This window comes from Spea bombifrons, chromosome 8, assembly GCF_027358695.1.
Source record: "Spea bombifrons isolate aSpeBom1 chromosome 8, aSpeBom1.2.pri, whole genome shotgun sequence".
Taxonomy (NCBI): domain Eukaryota; kingdom Metazoa; phylum Chordata; class Amphibia; order Anura; family Pelobatidae; genus Spea; species Spea bombifrons.
Window position 1 is genome coordinate 6,163,721 of NC_071094.1, and position 24,507 is coordinate 6,188,227.

Below are 24,507 nucleotides of genomic sequence, written 5' to 3' on the forward strand. Positions count from 1 at the left end.
TTCATCATGCTGTGGTAGAAAACAAAATGAAGCATACAGATCTTCATTACAGCACAACCTCCATTGTGCCTCTACTTCCAGACTAGGCTACAGCTCTTGGGGGGTCTTGGGGGACAGCGGCAGCATTAACAGAGAAAGACGCCTATTTGCTGAAAGGGCCTGTTGGGGAGATAACTCTTTTATCAGATTAATCAGATTCTGAGGTTTGTCTCTAGATGGTAAACCATGTGGTGGATTCCAGGTGGCAGCAAGAATCTCTGCAGACAAAATGGAAGAGGAGCCAGGATGTTACATTTAACATAAAGACTTGTAAAAAAGTAAAGAACAGTTCCATCATTTCAGAGACTTGATTTCTGTGTCATGTAGGGTCCTCAGGTACGGGACTGGGTTGCTTTTGATGAAAGTCTTGCAGGACTGAGATACATATCATTGCAGTTTTGCTTTCTAGAAGCCTAAGGTATCTTGTTCTTCCACTTATCATGGAAAGGTTGTGATGATGATCCAAAGTATTAGGGCCGCGGTGGAAACCTCCTCCTTCATTCTCCGGCCTACAGGAGAACCGGATCTTTTAGGGGTTTTTATGGCTAAAAAGCAATGAAAAAATATGCTAGTGAGTGAATGAAGAAAAATATTAGTGCTGTACTAGGCACAACAAAATATTTTCTAATTATGCATTTATTTAAAGTAAAAAAAAATCCAGAAGACTTGTTAAAAGTACAGGAGACTTCAAAAGACAAATCTCTGTCTCAAGAGGACACTTGTATATATGATTATTGATCTATATATACTGTAAAATTATATTTACTTTTCATTACTCAGGTCTCGCTATTAGAATTATTGGTCGTATTCCAAGTTGTCTTTTCTCAACTGAAAAAAATGTCTCCTGGTTTGTTCACTAGTGTTTTTTTCTAATTCCTGTAGCCAAGATTTATCTGATGTAATAATTCTCATATACAGAAAGACAGCTTGCTCAGCTCTTTGTTAGAACTTCTAAATTTATTTTAGTTTCCATCCAAGCAAAAAAGAATGGATGTGATTTAGATCTACCGGTACTTGTTGTATACCACTAGGTTGAGAGGTGACATTTTACTCTCTTGAAATAAGATAATCAGCCTCCTTAAATCTAAGGAGTCAGAGAACGCTTCTGGTGACAGAATCTATCTGCTCACCTTCTCAGAAGCCAGTTTGATTTGGGACATACAACAGCTGCTTAGCATTGCCTGAACAGAATTCAGTACGACAACCCTGTCAGGTGTGAGCCAGCATGTCTTTCAAGGCGCTGCTGTGGATGGAAACCACTGATTTAAATAAATGCTGTTTTCCAGGCTCTTATGCGTAATATTTAAGCTATATCAAATATAATGTCAAAATCAAGAATTATATATATATATATATATATATATACAGCATACAAGGACTTACAATTAGGAAAATACAGCAATCGAACAGGCTAAGAAGCCCAATAAGAATATTAACACCTTCCCAAAGAATAGGTGTTATAAAATATATTATATAATATATAATAATATGTCCTAGGCTGACGGCTGGATAGACTGACGGCTGGACAGCTGCTAGCCTCAGGCTGAAGCTCGAGTGAGTGTGTGGTGCTGGTGGCCACCGTCCCACCAGGCGTTTGGCCAGTGTGTCTGATGGCATATATGTGTGTATATACATTAGATGGATAGACAGACAGATATTCATGGGGCCTCTAACTAGTTCTTAAGAATCTTATATGTTAGGGCTTACTACCTATTCTCATAGACAGAGAAAGTAGAGTCATATTTTCTATGTTGCCTCAAAAAAAGGTATTACCGTATTTGCTTCATTATAAGAGATTTTTTTTAAAAGCAAATGCTTCTAGCAGCTGGTAAAGTCTGCGCAATGCGTGCAAACAACCTCAGCTGCTACCCGACACTGGGGCTTCTGTGACAGAGCATACCTGGGAGATTGCCGGGTGAGCGCTGCTCCTCCGGGTCAAGACCGGGAGCGGGGTCCTGACACGCCCCGCCCATTTTTTCCTTTACATGGGGGTGTTTCCCCACGACGTCAGTGGGACCGCCCACTGACATCAGCGGGAACTCCCCCAACGTCAGTGGGACCGCCCCCAACGTCAGTGGGACCGCCACCGACGTCAGTGTGCAGTCCTAGCCGTGTCCCGCAAGGGAAGGCTGCCCCCACTTGACACCAGGGAGTCTGGAGCATGGGGGACAAGTCAAGGGATGCATCGGTAAGTCGGGGGGGCATATAGGGGGAATAAGGCATATCTGGGGGGCAGAGTAGCAAGCCGGGGGGCAGATGTGCATAACAGGGGTACAGGTTGGCAACTAAAAGGAAATAAAAACAAAAAATTCATTTTTCTCAATCAGTTTTTATTAAATATGAAAAAATTGTTTTACTAGTAAAACTTTTTTCTTATAGGGTAGTCTTTCAGGCTTTTTCTTTTTTTCTAAATTAATATTAAATTTTTGAGGGATTGTCTTATAATCAGGATCATCTAATAATTGAGCAAATACGGTAATTTCAACTAAATACTCCATCTCATCTTGGACCACTAAGCTATATTACGAGGGGCCGTTAGGGACATAATATACAACGGAAGATGGGCTTTCCATAGTAATGCAATTTTACCAAATTGTCAGTATGTACCTCTTGTTTAAAGTGTGGTGCCCCATACAGCTCAATGAAGAACTGAACATTGAAGAACTTTCTAAGTATAATGTATTATGATAGTGTCCAGGTTGTGTGTGAGAAGAGGTAATATAAAATATAAATCATTGAATATTTTCTTTAATGACACAATTTCTTTGTTGAAGGGTTGCTTTAATGGGGAGCATGGAAAGCACACAGAATTTTTGCCTTCTGCAGACACTAAAGATAAGTGAAGGTTTCACCCATAATGGTTTTAAGATGACACAATTCCCAAATAACACCCAGCAGTTTTTTTCTTTTTTCACATACGGAAATTAGAATACAGAAAATCCCCAAAACACTGCCGTAAATAGCAAATAATTATGTTTCGGAATTCACTATTCATTTCTAAAATATCCACTATGAATATTCAGCATATGGCAAGCAAGGCTTGTCCTATTGTTAAAGGTAAAGGCTAGATGATTCTGATAATGAACCACAACAACATATTCAGTTGCAAATGAATGGTTGACAATTAACGCTTTGGCACTTGCAAAAGTCAAAGACTAGGTAGAAGAATACGTATTATGTGCAGACAGTAACAGGAGTGATACATATTCAGGTATAAACTATAATTTAGAATGTGCTTTGATTACTAAGTGTTAGCTGGAAGTTACTCTTTTATATAAAACAATATTTATTTTTCATGAATTTTATACGTTAGGAATATTTCCTCTTATTTTTTTGTATTTCAGATAATATATTGAATAATCCCTGCTGGAGACAATTACATTTATACTTGTTTAACATCTGCATGAAGAAGATTGTAAAAAAAAAAAAAAAGTACATTCCCAAAGTTGTTGAAAACTAATTTGTGATCACATGGAAAGACTGCTGACCATTTCCGGGTATGATGGTTGTGACGTAGAACGCTGCACGCGTTGCGTTGCGTTATGCGTGCTGTGTAATACGCCTGCGGCTGGTGCCGACCGCTGGAGACGCATGAAGACGCTCGGTTTTCCCGGGTAAATGGTGTAGCTGCCAAAATGGAAATGGAAATCTAGCGCTTCTGAGTCTCAGAACTGCCTCAGGAGAGCGGACGGTTTCAAAACAGTGGACCTAGCCTGGAGGAACAACCCGGTATTTGGCGTTTATTTACCCTTATAACCTTTACAACTCGGCGCATATCGCTATCTGCCTGGACGAAAGGAGCAGCTCATATGCTCATATGGCGTTTTAATGCTGAACAGGAGACTTTGATGCAGAGATATACGGATATACTCCTCGAACACGATTATAACCACGACTTAACTCTGCTCTGCACCGTCCGGCTCTCAATGCAAGATAAGTGACGTCTCTAATATATATATATATTATATACTATATATATTATTATTAGCTGAGATCCAAAGAAACTTTTGGAAGTATTAATATACTGCACTACTAACACACTGCACTACGCCATTACCTGGAGATATCTATACCTACAATTATCCGGAGGCTTAAATTTACGAGGCCCCTGGAAATTTCACTGTTCATCACTGCTCATCATAGAACACTCTGTTTTCATTGAACTGTTGCAAATTTTTTATCATTTTGAAATATTCTCGGAATTAATATGAAATAATATGAATTAAAGTGAAACAAATTAAATAAAAGACAAGAGGTATAAATCTTAGGAGACTAAGGAATATACGAGGAGGGTGCTAAGAAGTTAAGGAAAGAAAGGAGATAAAAAGTGAATAAAAGGAAAAAAAAAAGAGAGAAAACAAAAAAAAAAAAAATAGAGGAGAAACACCATATAAGAAACCAATGGCTACAAACGGCTTCAGAATATCTATAATTAAAGCACTAAGATGCCACCAAAAAAAGATAAAGACAAAGACAGAGAAAGAGATAGAGAAAAGGACAGAAGATTGAGTCATGAAAAATCTAAAGTTCTAACTACATATTATTCTCCCAAATCGACTCTCACTACACCTATATCCAAACATCCCTCAAAAGACTCCCCGGACATATCAGTTGACTCCTCTCTTGACACCTATTCTGAACTCCCACAAACTGAATTAATTAATCCAATCAAGATCAACAATATAAGTGATTTATACTCTAAACTTACTATTGAGATGAAAACTAATACAATCTCTTTGAAACAAGATATTGCATCAATTTCAGAAAAACTTATCTCACAATCAGACTTAATCCAGGCACTGCAGGACGAATTAGAGAACCTTAGAATGGAGAATAGTGATCTTAGATCCAATTATCAAGCTATAGAAATGAAACTAACACTTTTGGAAGATAGATCTAGACGGAAAAATTTGCGGATACGGGGGATACCTGAAGAAATCACTAACTTGGAGAAATACTTACAGGATCTTCTATCAACTTTTATTAAAGAAGACAGTCTAAGTCATTTCTTGTTGGAAAACTTTCATAGACTTCCTAAACCAAAAGACCTGGTCATCAGCACCCCAAGGGATGTAATAGTCCGTTTCAACAATCTATATATCAAGAATCTCTTTATCACACAATTTAATAAAAATTCTGCACAAAGTGTGCAATATAAAGCCCTGAAACTTCTCCCTGATTTTTCAATTGCAACACGAAAATTTAGAAGCCAATTTTATGAGGGCACTAAGAAACTCCGCGACCTGAACATCAAATATAAATGGGGATCACCCCTTAAGCTGATTATAAATAACGAGGGAGAAACGCTAGTATTTAATAAACCTCCAGAACTTGAAGATTTTATATCTACATTTTCCCAAAAGAAAAATACCTTGGAGGGACGATGACGGCAGCTATTCCATTATGAATTGAACTTTTTATAGATAATTATTTATTTAATTTATTTATCTTTCTATTTAATTTTTTTTTTTTTTTTTTTTTTTTTGAATTTAGGACGTTAGTCACTTTAAATTAAGAGAACTGCTACATTATTTGCCGATTTGCACATTTTTACCTATAATTGCACGTAATAGGAACACATTTGGAAAAACCTGAGCTTTCTAATCTGATATTGATTTTGACTAGCTGATATATTATGAATTTAATTCCACGTAGATATATTTATTTATATTTATTTAAACTATTTATAATATTTATTTTTATTATATATATATATATATATATATTTTTTTTTTTTTCTTTTTTCTTTCTTTTTTTCTTCTCTTTTTGGACACTTTAAGTCACTTAAAGTCACTTTAAAATTATGTGTATCTGTATACTCCAAACTATTTAAGAGAATCTGTATGATATCGGTAGCTTTGCACAATTTATACTATAAATGTATGTTTTAGAAACACATAGGGAAAACTAGAAGTTTTTTAGGTTTATATTAACAATGAATTTACCACAAAATAATGAAGTGGCAGTACACTAAACCTCGTTAGCACTTTATATTTGCTTATTTGCACTTAATTATTATCTATAACAATATTAGCACTTTATATTTGTTTACTTGAATTTAATTAATATTTATAACAATGTATCTATTTGATGAAATCATTTACTGACTGTTTTATCATTGATTAATATTATTAATAATGAAAATATTATATAATAATCAAATTATGGTACACTATACACTTTAGACACTTTATCCTGTTTATTCCACTTAACTTCACTTATAATAATTAATGTCCAAATTTATTAATAATGAAAGTAATATATAATAGTGGAGTGGCGGTATATGATATGCCTTAAGCACTTTATTTTTTTCACTTGCACTTTACTATTACTCAATAATTAAAAAAAAAATAAATAAATAACCCTGAGGAAATATTAATGAATTTACCATTTAGTAATGAAGTGGCAGCAGACTAAAACTTGTTAGTATATCTGCACTAAACTATTATCTACCATAATGCTATTTATCTATTTAATCTATACTTAATTTTGTAATTTATTCATTAACAATGACCACTTTAAATTAAGAGAACTGCCACTTCAACTGCGGTTCTATACATTCTCTTTATAACTCTATGTATTAGAAACACCTCAGGGTTTCTACTTTATATTGAATTTGATTATTTAACACATCATGAATTGAAATGTACGTAGATCTTCAAATGCTCGCTACTCTAAACCATTTAAGAGAATCTGTACGATATCGGTAGCTCTACACAATTTATACTATAAATGTATGTTTTAGAACACACAGGGAAAACTAGAAGTTCTTTAGGTTTATATTAACAATGAATTTACTACAAAATAATGAAGTGGCAGCACACTAAACCTCGGTAGCACTCTATATTTGCTTATTTGCACTTAATTATTACCTATAATAATATTAGCACTTTATACTTGTTTACTTGAACTTAATTAATATTTATAATAATGTATCTATTTGATGAAATTATTTATTGACTATTTTATCACTGATTAATACTATTAATAATGAAAATATTATATAATAATCAAATTATGGTACACTATACGCTTTAGACACTTTATTTTGTTTATTGCATTTAACTTCACTTATAATAATTAATGTCCAAATTTATTATTAATGAAAGTAATATATAATAGTGGAGTGGCGGTACATGAAATGCTTTAAGCACTTTATTTTTTCACTTGCACTTTATTATTACTTAATGATTAAAAAAAAAAAAAAAAAAAAATAACCCTGAGGAAATATTAATGAAATTACCATTTAGTAATGAAGTGGCAGCAGACTAAAACTTGTTAGTATATTTCCACTAAACTACTATTTACTATAATGCTATTTATCTATTTAATTTATACTTAATTTTGTAATTTATTCATTAATAATGATTTATTTATTATTTATTCTTATTAATATTATTAATAACGACTTTATTGAATAACAAAGCAAGGGTTGCATATATTTCTTTAGCACTTTACACTTGTTTATTTCTATTCTTGTTTATTTGCACTTAACTATTATAGGTGGTACACTAAATGCTTCTAGCACCTTACTTGTGTCTATTTGCACTAATTAGTATTTATAATAATCAAAATATAATAAATTTATCAATTAGCAATGAAGTGGCAGTATATTAAAATTCTTTAGCACTTTATAAATATTTATTTTTATTTAAGTATTACTTATAATATATTTTATGGATGAAAAAATTTACTCATTAATACTATTATCGACTGATTAATCTTAATAATAACGAGAGTGCCACCTAATAATGACGTTTTAGCATCACTTAGTATCCTGCTTCTGGTTATCCGTATTTAATATTATTGATAATAATTTATTTACTTATTTAATTTATATATTTATTCTTATTAACTTATTTATTACTATTTACACTAAAACCGGATTTATAATATCTTGATGAAAATAGAAGTGCACTAATCAATTAATTAATATACAAAGATATAATTACATTACCTTAGTATATTGCATTAAATCATTTTTTTAATAAATATTACATATGAACTTATTTGGTTAAATTTACTTAAGATTTATTTATCTTCTATTACCTTATTTATTAATTAATATTGTCAAAGGACTTACCAAAGTTAAGTGAAAGAAAAAGTGATGAAAACCAGTGTGGAATGGGTATACAGAGAAAAAATAAAGAATACTTCCCTTTATGATGTATGATTCCCGGATACTCGGCTGCAACCCGTACGAAAACACTCTCCAGGTGTTTCAAAATAAGGACAAAAGAACGCTATGGGGCGCTCGTGTATACCGGTTTTAAAATGAAAGAAAAAACAAGAAAAAATATAATTGTGTAATATTCAACACAAGTGCTGTCGCTGTAAGTCTATATAATGCACTTACAGTGTTCACTTGTATTCAGGTTTCAATAGACCATCCTGTCTTCCGGATGTATATGCAGTGAATATATGTAAAAGAGCAAAGAGACAAAAATAGGGACCCCAATGGTGTATTATCATGCACTGTTTGTAACACGCAAATACCAAAATGCACTTACACTTTTGAGGGAGTTTTTTAACCCTTACACGTCAGATGTCTTTTCCTCTGTTCCTCTTGTGGTGCCTTCCAATGTTCTGTGTACATGGGACCAAGTCCCAAAAGCTGAATCAGGCTAGAACCACTCTCTGGTATAGTGTAAAAGCTATTTATTCAAGGCTAACATGCCAAAACAATAAAAAGTATTCACATACATCCACCAAGGGATGCTTTAAAAGTAAATAAAAAGTCTGGGTAAAAGAATAAGTAGAGCTCTGTAAAATCCTCGACGCGTTTCGCCAGTTCCGTGGCTTCATCAGGAGTAATCTTCGTTGTGGATGCGAGGTCCTTTTAAACTATGCGCGGCGCCATCTTTTTTTGCCGGCGTCTGACGTCAGTGCGTTCCTCGTCATCATCTCGTCCGTCGCGTTATCTTCCCATCTGTCTTCTACTCTTCTGATGCTCCGTGGGATCCAGAAATAATCGGTAGGTAAGTAAAAACATATGTTAATAATTCCGTTTGTGAACGATCGGATAAACCGATCGAAGTACTCATTCAGTGGACATCTGATATGCATAGTGGGTGCCTATAGATGCCGCCCATACTGTGCATTTGGTGATCAAGAACGGGCATAATGTGGAGAGAAAGGAGCAGAGAGGGAAGGTGACTAATAAGGTATAGCCTTCAGTTTCGTACATTATATTTAAAAACGTAATATATAAAAAATATAATATATAAAAAAAAATATATGAAAAAAAACGCCCTATATAATAGCGATATAGACAGGTAAAAAAGAGAAGAAAACCTATATGGACCAACTGCATGTGGTATGTATTACTGTTATGGTCTATTCTTTTTCAGGGGCAATGGACATGAAAATGTGGAGAATCGGGGACAGTATGCTGAATACAATTTGTTCATAAATAACGGATCAATAGATCTCTATGCTGTTGGTAATGTGTGGTCAATATTGCCCTAAAGTAGCAAATGATATTGATGTAAACAGATAGTATGTATATATATTTTCTTAAATAATAAACCATATATATGCAAACAAATGTGTCCTGTATATTTCTTAAGACAAAAGATCAATCAATGAGAGTATTTATACTGACATATGTGGACTGGTGCCTTGCTATTTTCTCTGTGAATGTAGGGATATATATAAAAAAAGTGCAATGTAGTAGAAACAGATGATGTATGGAACATGGGATGTTCCCACTTAGATATTTCCATAGGAACCATATGTAATCCCTTATATGTTCTCACATATACGTGAATATGTCTAGTTCCATATTAAGGCCACCTTTTTTAAAGGTTTTCAATTTAAAAATCCACTCGGTCTCCCGTTTGGACAAATTCTCTACAGTGTTGCCTCCTCTCCAATTTGGGGGTACCCAGTCTATCCCCATAATTTTTAGGGACTCTATTGAGTATTTAGGACATCTATTACAGTGTCGTGGGACACTATGTTTTATATCATTTTTTCTTATATTCCCGAGGTGTTCTAGCACCCTCTCCTTCATAGGTCTTATTGTCCTCCCCACATATTGAAGACCGCAACCACATTCCAATAGGTAGACTATATTTTTTGTTTGACAGTTGATAAAATGCTTTATGATGTACGTTTGACCCGTTGCTGTACCTGTGAATTCATTGGTTTTTTTAGGTAAAAAAGCACACATTTTACAGTGGCCACATTTATAGAACCCATTCGGTTTGCTGCCTATGAGTGTTCCAGGTTTCTTCATTGCTACATGTTTTGGTAGCACACTCGGGGCTAATATTGTTTTTAATGACCCTGTTTTTTTAAAAATGACCTGCGGTCTATCCGGTAGTTGTGTGCCTAGGACCTCATCATTTTTTAAGATGTGCCAATGTTTGTTTATGATTTTTTTAATTTTATTCGCTTGGGTGTTATACTGGGTACAAAATGAAAAACTGAAATCCCTTTCCTGAAGATGTTTTTTTGGCTTATTCTTATTGTCCAGAAGTAGTTGTCTGTCTACTGCTTCTACTTCTAGAAGACTCTTATTTAATATTTCCTCCGGATAGTTTTTCTCCTTAAATTTCTGTTTCATTTCATTTGCTTTGCTTATAAAATCCTCTTTTCTCGTACAATTCCTTGAGATACAGAAATGGAAGATTATGTTTTGTTATACGTTTGTAATGGTCAAATTTTATATGTAATAAAACTCTAAAAAAAAAAAAAAAAAAAAAAAAAAAAAAGAACGTAGCTTTTTTTTGCTGAACACAAAAAGGCTGAATTTGTTCTGGGATTTGTCGGGTATACAGACAGACAGCAAACATTCTGAGCTCCAAGAAAAGAGGGACTGGCCAGAGGAAACAGGGACACTTGGGCACTATGTAAACTAATATATTGCTCCAATACTGTTATTTTCTTACAGTCTGTACATTCGAAGGCTCGGACAGACTAAGAGGACCAGCTGCATCAGGGTAAAGAGGGCTCGGCTCGCAAGCTTACAATCTAGAGGATACTTTTATTGAAGCCCAGGAGGAATCCAGAGTTCTATCCTAAAAATAATTCTCCCGCTAACGCTCCGTTAACCCCGCGGCATCAGACGGGCTCGGAATATATAATATAAAAGCAGGGTTTGATTACACACAGCGCCGACAGCTTCTGGCGACGGTTTTGGGCCAATGTAAGCCGGCGCGTGTTGGGTTGACGTGCGTAAACACCATGTTCCCGGGGGCCAGATCAACAAGCAGGCCAGATGGGCCGAGTATTTCCCCGACCCTTATATAGACAGAGGGCCGCGGAGGTATGCGAGGGAGCCGCGCAGCTACCTAAACGGAGATTATTAATTACAAACGCAGGCAAACAGACCACGCTGTGATGTGATGGGGGGGGGTGAGGCTTGTACAGAAGATCGAAGTGAAGGAGTCTGGGGAACGTCACCCACTGTCCTCCGCCACCCAAAACTCACAGCCGCTCAACTCATAAGAGGCCACTTGTCTGCTGCAAAGGTGCCAATTGTCTCACTTTAGTTTGAATAGTCCTGACAGTGTGATTAATAGTCGTACCTCCCCATGTGTAAAAAATGAAGAAAAGAAAATGGGGGGGGTGTTTATCCATCAAAGAGAGCATTCGCAGGAGAGCTGCAGTTTCATCAATCACCTGATTGAACTACGCATGATCCGGGGCCAGCAGAAATGGCCCTTTATAATGCATAGTGGATTTAGGGTGTTGAAACCACAACTCACCTGGAGACGCCGCCAACTCCTAAGCGAATAAACCCCTTTTGATGATCCCATGATGAAATGTAACCACTGCATGAATCCGACGACACGCTGCTGCCGACGTCACTCACTTTACAGCTATAGCAGTAATTAAAGCGACAGCGATACTGAAGCATCTAAAGCCGACGGGGCCGACATTTTCTGGTCGCCGACCAAGTCCTAGCTGTCGTCCGATTGTCTCGACACCAGGAAACCGATGACGTTACATTGTATCTCCAGGGAGAAATAAACCGCTCGGTAACGTTAACCCGTTAAACGATACCGATCACCGCTGCGCGGAAGGCCCTTACACGCAGCCCTCTAATTGTAAGCAGTGCATTTTATAATTAGTGGAAATTCTGGATTCTATCCACTAAATGTCTTGGTGTATTTGCATAAATTACTGCAATTTTACTAATCACGTTGATTGTACAGAGTCAAAGCATTAACCTTGAACGCTCGCTACTGTGAAGTATTCCAAACGCGGGCTCCTAGCTGGCCCCCGAGGCTAGAAACCTACGTTAATCGATTGGACGAGGCACTTGTCCCGTGCGTTACCTTTTAAGAAACCCTACATATTGTTTTAATATACCGGATATAAACGTAGAAGGGGTTTTAGGATTTTCTCGTGCTCCGGAGAATGTAGAACTATCGCCAATAATCTCATTTACCGATCTGGCGTCTGTGGAGGATCGTGCCACCAGCTGGCGGTATCTCTGCTGCTTGGGCTGCGATTCCATCTCCAAGATAATTACTTCTGAATTGAAGGTCCTCGCGGTGCTGCGGCAGCGCAGGCACAGATATAAGCTAGCGTCCGTGATCAGAATGCATGGCAGGAGCGAGAACACGCTGGATACCTGCGGGCTTTAACTCCAATGCAAGAAAACGCAGCGGTGAAAGGGAATTAAGGAATACCGAGGGGTGTCTATTGTCACGGACTGTTAGAGACCCCCAACATATGGCTGGTCAAGAAGAGATTTAAAAGAAAGAACTGGCGGTACGCTGGACTAAACAAACAGCACCAGCTGGACTAATGGGAGCCTTCTGTACGTTTAAAACCCTGGCAGTAACGTATTATCGGAGGCTAATCTATTAAAAAGTCGCCGTGCCCAATTTACATTTCAATAAGGAGCCGCAAAGCACCTTCTATCTGCGAGGTCACGCATGTCATGAAACAAAGGGGCTCGTATTCAATACGAGATGGGGGGAAGGGTACAAGAAACTTCTGGGAAGTCACGGATAAGGGTGAGCGCGTGTGTGACGGGCGAGTTCGAGGCACAGATGGAGGCGACGTGGAGACAGAGGGGTCCGAGGTGATGTCTAATAATAAGCGACGGATAATTGGGTTGCTACGTGGTAAAACGGATCAGTACGTCTTATTGCTTATCATGTATCTTCACTAATAAAGAGGAGACTCTCTAGGGGGCTAACGATTCTTACGAGTTGCCTTAATGCAGACAATTAAAATGGGTTAAGTGGAAAGTTCCTGCAGAGGCCTTGATAACGCGTGCAGACAGCATGGGGTCTCCTTATATAAAGAAACCGGCCACGGCGGGAGGCAACATGCCAACACGCGCGCAAGGTGATTTACGAAAACCCTCTTAAACGATACTTTTCCACCAAAAACTAAACACTGCAAAGGCGGCAGGTGCCAGTGTGTTTGGCATTCCCAGACAGGGATGTCGAGGTGCTGACGTGCTCAGCGGCATCTGGGGGGATCGCGGTAAACAAATCCACATGCATTCAGCAGAGTTTAGTTTAGCATCCTAGGAAATATAAGCAGGTTGATTTATTTCAAAGGGAGCCCTACATGCGCAGTAAGCGCCATCATCCTACAATTTGACTGTCTATACATTTTTTTTTGTTTTGAACACTGCCATCTGGAGGGAGAGAAAGAGAAAGAGTGTCACGTGGGAATTTATTTTGTAATATAAGATATTTTCTTGGAGAGGGGCGAAAAAGTATAAAATATATATATAGTATTGCCTCACCTTTCCCGTCTGTAGCCGATGCCTCCTGTAGATGCCTGATGGACCTGTTAACAATAAGTGAGAAGGGAATATTCAGGGGGAAACACAACTAAAGCGTTTGTGAGCCTGCATACGAGGAAAAACCAAGTCCGCCTTTTGCAAGTTGTGATCAGGGATTTAAAACGCCAAAGAACGTTTTCTTACCATATAACCGGGAAGAGGATCGCTCCGCAGAACAGGAAGTCCACGAGGAACAGAATCTCCTTCCACAGCCCGTACTCCGTCGTGCCTTCTTCTGTGAACTCTATGACGATGTCAAGCACATTGGCCAGAACCTGCCAAATTCAGAAGAGGTATTGGCACCGGTTTATTATATGAAGAAGAAAAAAACAACAACAACAACAACAACAACAACTTCACTGTGAACCCATTCAGAAAAATCTCGATAACTGATAAGTGAATCTGAAAACACGCAATATCAAAAGGTACTCGGGCTTCTTAAAGCAATACTTATCACTAGCATTTGGGGTAATGATGGAACGTGCTAATCTCTTTAGGAATACAAAGGGTTATTTGAATGCGTTTGCAGGTCTGTGCAGTAAACAAAATAAAAAACACCCAACTTTTTTTTGTACAGCTAAATCACCCTTTGGTGCTGAACCAGCCTCCCATAGCAGGGAAGGCTGCAGGCGTGAAATTCGCTCTTCCCAGTCCCTGCGTCAGCGAATGAGTCACCATTGACTGTTTTTATTGTATTAGAAACCCAGAGACACAGAATAAAATGGATTTTAATGACTTCACCGTATCCCCAGCTGTGCTCACTGAGAAAAGGCTCAGCATCGATATAAAACGTCCGATTCATAGCATTCTCAGGCATGGCGATGGCGTGTCACGGCGGTAGTAACCTGTAACGTGTGCTATTCACCGCTTGCTGCATCATAGAGTTGTACGGTTCACCGATCATGGAGCTACTTCCCAAAAGCACCACACATTCACAATGGGGTTATTCACTAAAGGGAGAGTCGTCACCACTTCTCTACACGATAAGAAAGGCCAACATCAGTGAGCTTCTGCTGCCGGCAGAGCTTGGCTAACCCTGTATAATGCATAATGAAATCAGTGAGAATTCTTCACCCGTTGAACTTTACATTACACAGGGCCAGCTCAGCCCTTCTAGCTGGAGAAACCTGCCACTGTCAGCCCTACATAACGAATAGTAAAACTCTACCAAGTCCCCATTCAGTGAATAAATGCCGTGGGGGCATAATATATTGCATTGAGATCGCCAGGTCTACACAAAGCAGAACACGGAAGCGCAGAAGGGGGTATTGGGACCCGGCACGTCCTCACCTGTAGTGGAATAACGATCAGGAAAGTCTTCTTATCTTTGTCAGATAGGATGTGTTTCACAAAGGCCCAGCTAGTTCCAATCAGTGCAATTGTGATGAAAAGCAGCGATCCTTTCAGTCTGGAAGTCACAAGCAATTGCACGGCTAAGAAATCTTTAGTGTATCAAGTCAGGCAATAAAGACAAATGTTGATTTTTCCGTTTTTTTTTCCCTGTGATAATTTTGAAAGGCTTTCACCTTTGGGGGAACGCATAGACACACATACTAGTTTCTCTTAAAGGAACACACCAGCCGACATATCATAATGCATGTTTGTAGAGCGCAGGTGTCAGGGGCTATAAACCTATAAAGTAAGGAGTATTTGACACTTACAAGTGTGTGATATAATATACCACAGCCCACCCTTCGATCGGGTACCCCTGAGAAGAAATGTAGTGGTAGTCGATCTGAAAAAAGAAGGAAACCAAGATATTTACATCATAGCAGTTCATAGAAACAGGGAAATTGAGATGCCGTGCTCGGTGATATACACAAATGCTGCGTATAGGACACAGACGATAGGTGAGCAGCAATAAATAAGTTTTCTAAGCTTACGGAACCGTGTGGCGTAATTAGTGAAGAAGAAGAGAAAATGATAACGTGGCGGTGGGAGGCGTATACGTACTGCATGAAACACCAGCGACAATGACTTTGTGAAAGGCAGCGCTGCCATCAGCCAATGGATCTTGAAGACATCGCTCCTAAAGAGAACAACAGGTTTGTTGATTAATATAAGGTTCTGTCCAGAGAAATGGATCAGCGGCAGAGCACTAGCATCATCCCCGACGAGACATAAACATAAGTGCACCCCGTTGAGTTACGTCGCATCCTTTCCTGCTCTTCATAGTTAAGTGGAAAATTGGGAATCTCTAAAGGAGTTGCCCATTTCTTGGGAATCCTACATTCAGAGGAATTGCTGTTAACGCGTTAAACCGCATGCTCCCCGCATGATTTTCTTTTATTCCCATTTGTGTGGTTCCATTTAGACAAACTCTTAAGAAGTAAATACATTTAAATGAGGCCATTTCTCCATGATTAAGGATTTATTTCTGGGAAGGGCTTGGGCATCCAGCAGTACTTACACTGCCCCCCCCCCCCCCTGTATACCAGTAGCCAATTCTATACCTGCGCTTCCGGAGGATCTGAACCGAGAGGACTCCTGCCAAAAAAAAGAAGAGCGCCATACAGATGTAAAGCTTAGGTAACGGAATCTCATCTGCTGAAAGGTAACTTTCTGGATTCTTGTTGATAATTTCAATCTGTAGGGGAAGACCAATCGCAAACGGTTAGAACTGCCAACAATTATATAGATGCAAGGATAAAAAACGTACAGCGGCAAGTGTTACGCACCCAAGTCCTATTTCCATGCAGCAAATAAAAGAGATCTTTAATTTGGCAGCTATAAGTTAGGAGAGTTTTAAAGAGCTGGAGAACATCTAGAGAACACCTTTAGTTTTCAGATAACAAAAACCCTAATGCTTTCCGCAGAACTACATCCATGATGTCCCGGCAAGCAGCGGAGGCTGGCATAACCTGGAAGAGTTTCTCAGGGAAAAGGAAGATGAACTAAGTCAATCACTCACATCCAAACTGAAGAGGTGCTGGTCTCGGACTGAATTTCCAGCTCCCGCACAGCTGTGGAAGTAAAGGCTGTAGAGTCCCTCCAGCTCATTGGAGCTCACGTTAAAATCAAACTAAAAAAACGTAAAAGAGGCAAAGAGGGGAGATTACTCTCTGGGGCCGGCTAAGCAACGGCAGGAACCGGCACAGCTGAACAAAGCCAATACCGACCTGGAATGATGCTACACCCTCCTCCACCTTCATAGAGCGATACTCGTCCTGAAAAGAAGAGTCAAAAAGCTTAAAAACACATCCATGGCAGCTATTCGTATGAAAACACAACCCACAAGTACCTAAACGCAAAATATATTGGCTTTGGCCATTATAAGGCTAAGTTAGGCAAGCCCCATATTCAGATTAACTATCCTCCGTTGTAGATGTACATTTGCATACAAGGTCCTAGAGCAATAACCCAAAAATAGGGTCCTATTGAACGAGAAACGCTGCTAGAAAGAAAACAGCTTTGCCCCAAACACACATATATACTTACTTGTGTTTTTACTTTAATTTCTTTGTTAACTTTTTCTTTCTTCTCTTTGTCTTTACTCCTGGCCTCTGGAGCTGCAGCTTTACCTGAAAACCAAGAAATTTATAGATGTGAGGTTTATGAAAATCTAGACAGACAATCGAGAACTTTGTAAAGAAACGTAAAAAAGCAAGGACACGTCAGATGAACGAGCGTGTGATTTTTTTAAATGATTTTCTTTACCTGTATCCCTGCGGCTCTTCTGGTTACCAGGCGAAGGGATTTTTACCGTGGCGCTTTTAACGGTGGGACTTTTGGTTGCCGTCACGGTATCTTTAACCTCTGGAAGCGAGACAATAATGTTTGGGAAGCTGATGCCGCCAACGTTCTTGATATGGACACTAAATGTAGAGAAAAAGAAAAAAAAACAAAATATAAATAAATATGATAAATATGTTTTATAGGCATAATCATTGAAAGTGTGGTTAATCCCCCTTTGATTCATTGGAACTATAAACGATAAGTATTAGGGGAAAAATAAATCTGCTCAAAATAAGCAAAGCTGCTCACCGTTTGTTGGTAAAGTCCAGTTTCAGCAGCGTTACGGAAACGCTCTCTGGCGTATGCTTCAGGATGCAGTCCCGCACTTCCTGATCCTACGAACAAATAAACGCGTAAATCAGCCCAAAATATACCGCGTTGGGAATCAAGACATGCGCCTCTCCGCTTCAAAACGGGTACAATGAGGAATATCGAATGTATATTTGCAGAGAACCAGGAACCAAAACTAATCTACTTTCCCTTGGTTTCTATCCAATCCTGCTTGTGCGTCACATAACAATTCGGCATTCCCTGAAAAATTTGGAATGAAGCAAAATTTTATATGATTGAAGAGCGATTTGTGGGGTGGGTTTGAGAATTCAATGCGGATACCTGTAGCGCTACAATTCCTCACCCCGCATGCATATTATATATATATACATACATACATATACACACACACTTTAAAAAAAATTCAATAAGAGTAGGATCAACACAGTAGGGACACAATATGTATATAGGTTGAACTTGATGGACTTTGGTCTTTTTTCAACCTTATGAACTATGTTACTATGTTACTAAGAGGAATTGATTTATGCGCTGGGCACGGAGGTACCTGGGCTTAATGAAAACACAGAACCCGGTCAATGTCTCAATCCTGGACCAAGTTTAAAATCCTGTATATGAAGTTTCAAGTTCACCCGCACTTACCAGGTAGGTGGAAAAGCCATCGTTCTTTGTCCTGTCCAGGCTGAATCCAAACTAAAAAAAACAGGAATGATGTTAGTGACAATATATACACTACTACTCAAAGGTTTGGGGTCACTTAGAAATCCTGGTTTTTGAAAGAACATTCTGTCCATTAAAATTACATGAAATAGTGCGGTGGGTTCTCTGGTCGAAAGAGGGGGTGTAGATCTCGGGTCACTCACCGTGCTGTTGTCTAGTTTGGAGAGATCCGTGTTGCTTTTTATTGAGAGGCTGTTAACCTTCACGCTCATAGAGCCGTTTTCATAGAAACCAAAACTGTTGAGGTGGACCTTCTGCGGTATGTCGTCCTGAGTAAGGAAACACATATGAGTGAGAGACCCCGCGCCGCTAAAATAAAGTACGCTGCTGCTTAATCTTTATACAGCAAGATATTTAAAATAAAAAACAGAGCGATCGGCCATAGAAATCGGGACTGTAAGTGAAAACCCCATGAGCATTGGCAAGTATGAAAGCCTCACTGCTGGATAACCGTTACCCATCGCGCTTCACATTTACTTTATCAAGGTTAAAACCTGACCTTAACAGAGGGAAGAGTAAAACTTCCTTACAGGTGTCGCCGAGAAAACTTTTCAGTTATCAAGCAATCTCAATGTTGAGAGAGAAAAATAAATAAAAGCGCGGTCACCATCTGTGAAGCGCTGTCACCCGCGGCCTACTCTTATTACATTCTTTCCACCTTCTCGGATATTTGCCCCGTCGCTGTCATCACTCTCTTCGCACTAAACCTTCTTTTACTCCCTACTGAGAATCCAGCGATGTCACCACCTGATCTCTCACACCTTCCACCAAGTCACCATCTACCAAGTCACCGTCTACCCATCGCTGCGCTGTCACTATCAGTCAGTGCGGTTACCTGCTGTCACTTTGCTGTCACCCTCATCTCACTGTCACTCTCCAGCCTCTGTCCATCTAGCTGTCAGTCTCAACTCCTGCCTGACAGTCTCATCTTGCTGCCCTCTTCTTGCCCCCCACTCTCACCTTGCTGCCCTCCTCTTGCCCCCCACTCATCTTGCCGTCACCCTCTTCTTGCCCCCCACTCATCTTGCTGTCACCCTCTTCTTGCCTCCCCACTCTCATCTTGCCGTCACCCTCTTCTTGCCCCCCACTCATCTTGCTGTCACCCTCTTCTTGCCCCCCACTCTCATCTTGCTGTCACCCTCTTCTTGCCCCCCACTCATCTTGCTGTCACCCTCTTCTTGCCCCCACTCTCATCTTGCTGTCACTCTCCTGTCACTCCACCTCTAGTTATCGCCCCCTGGCTGTGACCCCCTCACAGTCTTCTGTCAGTGACGCATTTAGTTTTCCGCGACCGTTTATGTCACTCAGACCCAGCACCTGCCCACTATCCAGGATGTCCGCCTTGCGATATCTCTTCCGCCCCTCAGCCTAATAACCCCCAGCCGGCGCCTCCGCACTGACCTTCAGCGTGAGGTGATGAATCCGAGCCCAGGACACATCGCACAGCAGCAGCACCAAACCCCAGAGCACCACCAGGGCCGAGGCCCCGGAAAAACCGTCACCCCGCAGCGCCATGTTTATTCCAGCATCAGCATCCTTCTCACTTCTGGGAACTGGAGCAGCGGTTGGCCACACTTTCCCTCCCCGGTCACATGACCAACCGCTCTCCTAGTAACCGCAGAGCCTCTTCTTTGAGCTTGGTAACCGAAGCGAGTCTGCGCCTGATGACGTCATGACCATAGACGTCAAAATTGAAACTTTCTAACTTTCCCCCAGTATGGGCGCTAAAATCCATTAAAGCTGCTGTTCCAGCTGCTCTTCTGAATGTAACATTTTAGTAGTTAATGTTATTGTTACAATACGCCCTCTTTTCTCCGGCCTCTTTGTCTTTTTTGTGCTAAAAACAATTCTGGCAAGTGTTTTTAAAATGTGCCAAAATGTCCGGTGTTGCTGTAAGGTGCTCGGCCAGTAGAGGTGAGACGCCGGTACTGGAAGACTACTGCGCAAGCGCTGGTCCTTCAGGATCACAAACTTACGGCTCTGCTGGGTGCCATGTCTCTAATCCGGGGCCGTCTGGAGGCATGTGGCAGCGGCACTGAGCAGCCGAGCCGTCAACACGCTGGAGGGAGGAGGTGGTTTCCATTGGAAACATCATTACTAGTACCATTCCCACCAAAATTGTGAATTGGGGCGTCCGGCAACACCTCCCCCGCGACCTGGAGTTTCTCTGTGGAGACCCGGAGAAGCAGCGATTCATCCGGAGACTCTGGGGGAAGCCTGGAGAGTTCCCGGGAATGCCGGTGGGCCCCATGCTGACCTCATCTGTCACTCCAGCAGCGTATCGGGCGCTGCGGTCAGTGGCCTGTTAACTAAGTTACCGTTTCATCGTCTTATTTGTTTTTTTAGAAGATTTTGCGATGCTGTGTGTTGGTTGACAGGAGTGATGGCACAAGTATTAGGAGCCCCTTTAGGGTGGCCGGTGACCCCATCCCCATTACCTGGAGAGGCGGCACTTCACCCAGAGAGTTCCCAGGTATGATAATAACCCAATCAAATCTCTAGAGAGTAATGCATACCTCTTAACATTTCAAATGGTTGGGGGTGGTTAGACGTGCGATTAGGGGCGGACCTTTACCACAAGACTTTGTGACATTTTTACATTACTTTGTTATGTCCGGATATTTATGTAAGTGAGCAAGGCATCTAGAGGAAGAATAGTGTGTCTGTGACACTGAAGTATGCATACTGGACATGTGCCGAATTCTGTGTAAGCACAATAGTGCTCCGCCTCCCAAGCTCCACCCCCAACCGTCCCAATTCAGTTGTGAGGTATGTAAAGAGGAACACTTGGGAGGTATGGCAATGGCGCGTCAATACACCAAGCATAAAAAAATCACATTTCATAAAGATAGAAATACATAATTTCAAACATTTCATATGGGCACTTTTGGTTTAAGGGGTGTGGTTAGAGGTGTGGTATGTGCGGAGCTTTCACGACTTTATATATGATGTTGTGACATATTAAAAGCTATTTATGTCATTTAGTGAACTTGAATATGTGTTTTTATTTATATAATCCGACTTATAAAGAATGCTCTGCTATTTATATACATATATTTCCTTTTAGTATATCCCCCAACATTTCAACTGGCCAAAGTGGGACACTTTTGCTTTTGTGGGTGTGGTTAGAGGTGTGGCCAAAGGTACACGGCTTTACCAAGTCTGCTATGTGGCTTTTTGACGTATAAATGGCAATTAAAATAACGGCGTAAGAGATGAGCAGGGCTCTCTCCAGTACACCTAATGTATCGGTTTGCCTTGGTCTGTCAATTCTAGTCTTGTCAGAACCTTGAATATGTATATATAAGAAGCGCTGCGTAACTTGTTGGCGTTATATAAATAAAAGATAATAATTTTAACAGAAAGAATGAATTTTCTATCATAATTTGGGAGGAACACTATAATTTAATCATTCCGTGGTTGAGACTATTTAGAATTTGGAGGCCCATCTCCACTTAGGCGAGTGTGATTGTAGGTGCACACGAGAGATAACAACATTATTTGCAATTTAATGCAATTAAATTATTATGTATCTATCTGATACATTTATTAAGAAATAAGTGTATTTTTTTTTTTTTACTCTATTTTTTTAAGCTGATCCAAACGAGGTACCACCAGGGGGAGCTATTGTCTAGTTTTTGACACTGACTCAGCCCACTAAGAAGTCACGCCCACTTGTGCAATTTGGATGCGTCTCAAGCCTCGTCTCAAAATCACAAGCCCCGCCCGCTCAAACTGGATTGGTTTCTTTTAGATATCTACCATTAACCGTTATTCTGGGAGTACGCGTCCACGAGCTGTCAAACATGGCCCCTCCCCTTTGGTATGAGAAAGCGCCCCCTAGTTTTGGATCCCTCCCCGTTTCTAAATTAAACGTGCGTGAAACTCGTTGTTGTTACGGGAATGTATGTAATAGAATCTGATAGAATGAGTCCGGGTCCGGGTTAGGGTTGGTGTCGGGGCTGGTAGATGGGGTAGTGAGTGGGGCATCAAATTTCCCCAGAATATAGAGCTGCAAGCTGCCCCGGGTTCTAGTGAGGTAATTCCCTAACTTGCCCGGGGCATTTTTCTCATCTGAATCACCACAGTGGGGGGTGCATCTACTGGAGAGGCTTCGCGAGATGAGCAGCTGAGTGTTCGGGATGCAGAACGGATGATTCATCACAAGAGAAATTTAATTTAAACGGTTCTTCAGTGCTGACACCGTACCTAATGTGTCCCTCCCTGTATAGGGGGGACAGTCCCTCTTTGTGACCCAAATCCCCGTGTCCCTCTTTCCTCCCTTGATGCCCCTCTTTTCTGGGAGCTCAGAATGTTTGCTGTGTGTGAGGGTATCACAGGGTTATACAGCCATACAAGCGGCAGACATCACACAGAGAAAATAGCTCCTAGAAAAGGGTGACATCAGAAGAGGAAAGAGGAGCATCGGGGATTTGGCTCCCAAAGAGGGACCTTCCCTCTTCCAGTGGGTGGTGTGCATTATAATAATATTATCTGGCTGTATATTCGTCTCCGCCCGTGGGTTTCTGTGTGACCCCCCTTCTTTTCTTCTTCGAGCCCCCAAATGTCTCCACCCCCTCTTCTCGCTCCTTCCGAGTGACCCCGCCCCCTTCCTCGCGCTCCCGTGCGCGCGCCCCTGCGTTGCCTCCCGGACTCGCTGCGCGCGCTTCCTTCCTCCAGTCAGGGAATGAGATTGCGGGGATATCGTGACGGAGACAGAGCGAGTGACAGGCGGCTGCGGGCCGGAGACAGACAGGGATATCTTCCGCGACATTCTGTCACAGGGGGCAGGAGACAGCGCTGTCACCCGCTGAGACTGCCCGCTATCTTGCTGCACTGAGGGGAGGGGGAGCCTCCTTGCGGCCCCCTGGACACCATGAGCTGGGGCACAGAGCTCTGGGTGAGTGAACGAGATCTGCACCAGCTTCTGTATACAGCACCCTGCTCCCCGTTACCTCTGTATACAGCGCCCTGCTCCCCCACTACATCTGTATACAGCGTTCTGCTCGCCGCTACCTCTCTATACAGCCATTACTCCTCTATACAGAGCCCTCAGATCATAGTCAGCATATTCAGCCCCTGCCCTTTCTGGCATCTCTGTTTGCAGCCCCTGCTGCCCCATCTTATCCTTTGTATGCAGCCCTTTCCCATTCCCTTCACATCTCCCCTGCATGCACCCCTTTGCCCCCTCTGCAAATAGCAGATTAGCCCTTGACCCCACTGCATATAGAACAACATTCCTAGCCCTGTTCTAATATAAGGTAGTTTAGTTCACTTTATGAAAAGAACCATTCCCATGTATACGGCACTGTGCCTCTGTCCCCCCCCTGTATACAGCACTGTGCCTCTGCCCCCCTTGTATATAGCATGGTGCCTCTGCCCCCTATATATATATATATATATATATAATCACCTTGCCTCTATCCTCCCCTGTATTCAACACCATGCGTCTGTCTCCCCTGTACTGTTTATAGCGCAGTACCTCTCTCTCCTCTGGACTGTATATAGCACCGTGCCTCTGCCCCCCCCTGTACTGTATATAGCACCGTGCCTCTGCCCCCGCCTGTACTGTATATAGCACCGTGCCTCTGCCCTCCCTGTATACAGCACCCTGCCTCTGTCACCCCAGTAACCCCATCTGCAGCACCCTGACCCCCCCATATACTGCACCCTGTCCCTTGCGAGCTCCGTGTACAGTTCTTTATCTTTATACAGCTCTTTGTCCCTTTTTGTCCTCTTGGCTCTCGTTTCCCGACATGGCTCGGTCTATCCTTAGATGTTCCGGCTGCCCTTCAGCACAGAGCGCAGCCCCTTACCTCATTTGGATAAAGCTATCTGTGCGTCTGCTTTCTGTCTCTCTCCCCTCTCTATATGTCGCACGTCTCCCTCTGAGATGTATTTAACACCGCGGTACCTTGTCTTTATTCAGTGCAGGTATATTGTATTAGTTAATAAACGATCTGCAG

At 40.9% G+C, this 24,507-nt stretch overlaps 1 protein-coding gene and 1 long non-coding RNA gene across 3 annotated transcripts in view; one reads left to right on the forward strand and one right to left on the reverse strand.

Moving 5' to 3' along the window:
• Positions 1-24,507, forward strand: part of FNBP1 (formin binding protein 1) — a 172,697-nt gene that overhangs the window by 92,949 nt on the left and 55,241 nt on the right. The window contains exon 1 of one of the 2 annotated variants that reach the window (XM_053472820.1): positions 23,152-23,441. The exons of the other annotated variant lie outside the window; for it this stretch is intronic. Coding sequence (XP_053328795.1) covers positions 23,418-23,441 — 24 coding nt within the window. The 5' untranslated portion in view covers positions 23,152-23,417. Of the gene's footprint in view, positions 1-23,151; positions 23,442-24,507 lie in introns of those variants that run through there. 2 annotated transcript variants of the gene reach the window in all.
• On the reverse strand, positions 17,802-18,812 carry LOC128502898 (uncharacterized). Its single transcript, XR_008355178.1, has 3 exons — positions 18,685-18,812; positions 18,464-18,514; positions 17,802-17,868 (listed from the first exon to the last, which is right to left on the reverse strand). It is a non-coding gene; the product is annotated as an uncharacterized LOC128502898 (long non-coding RNA).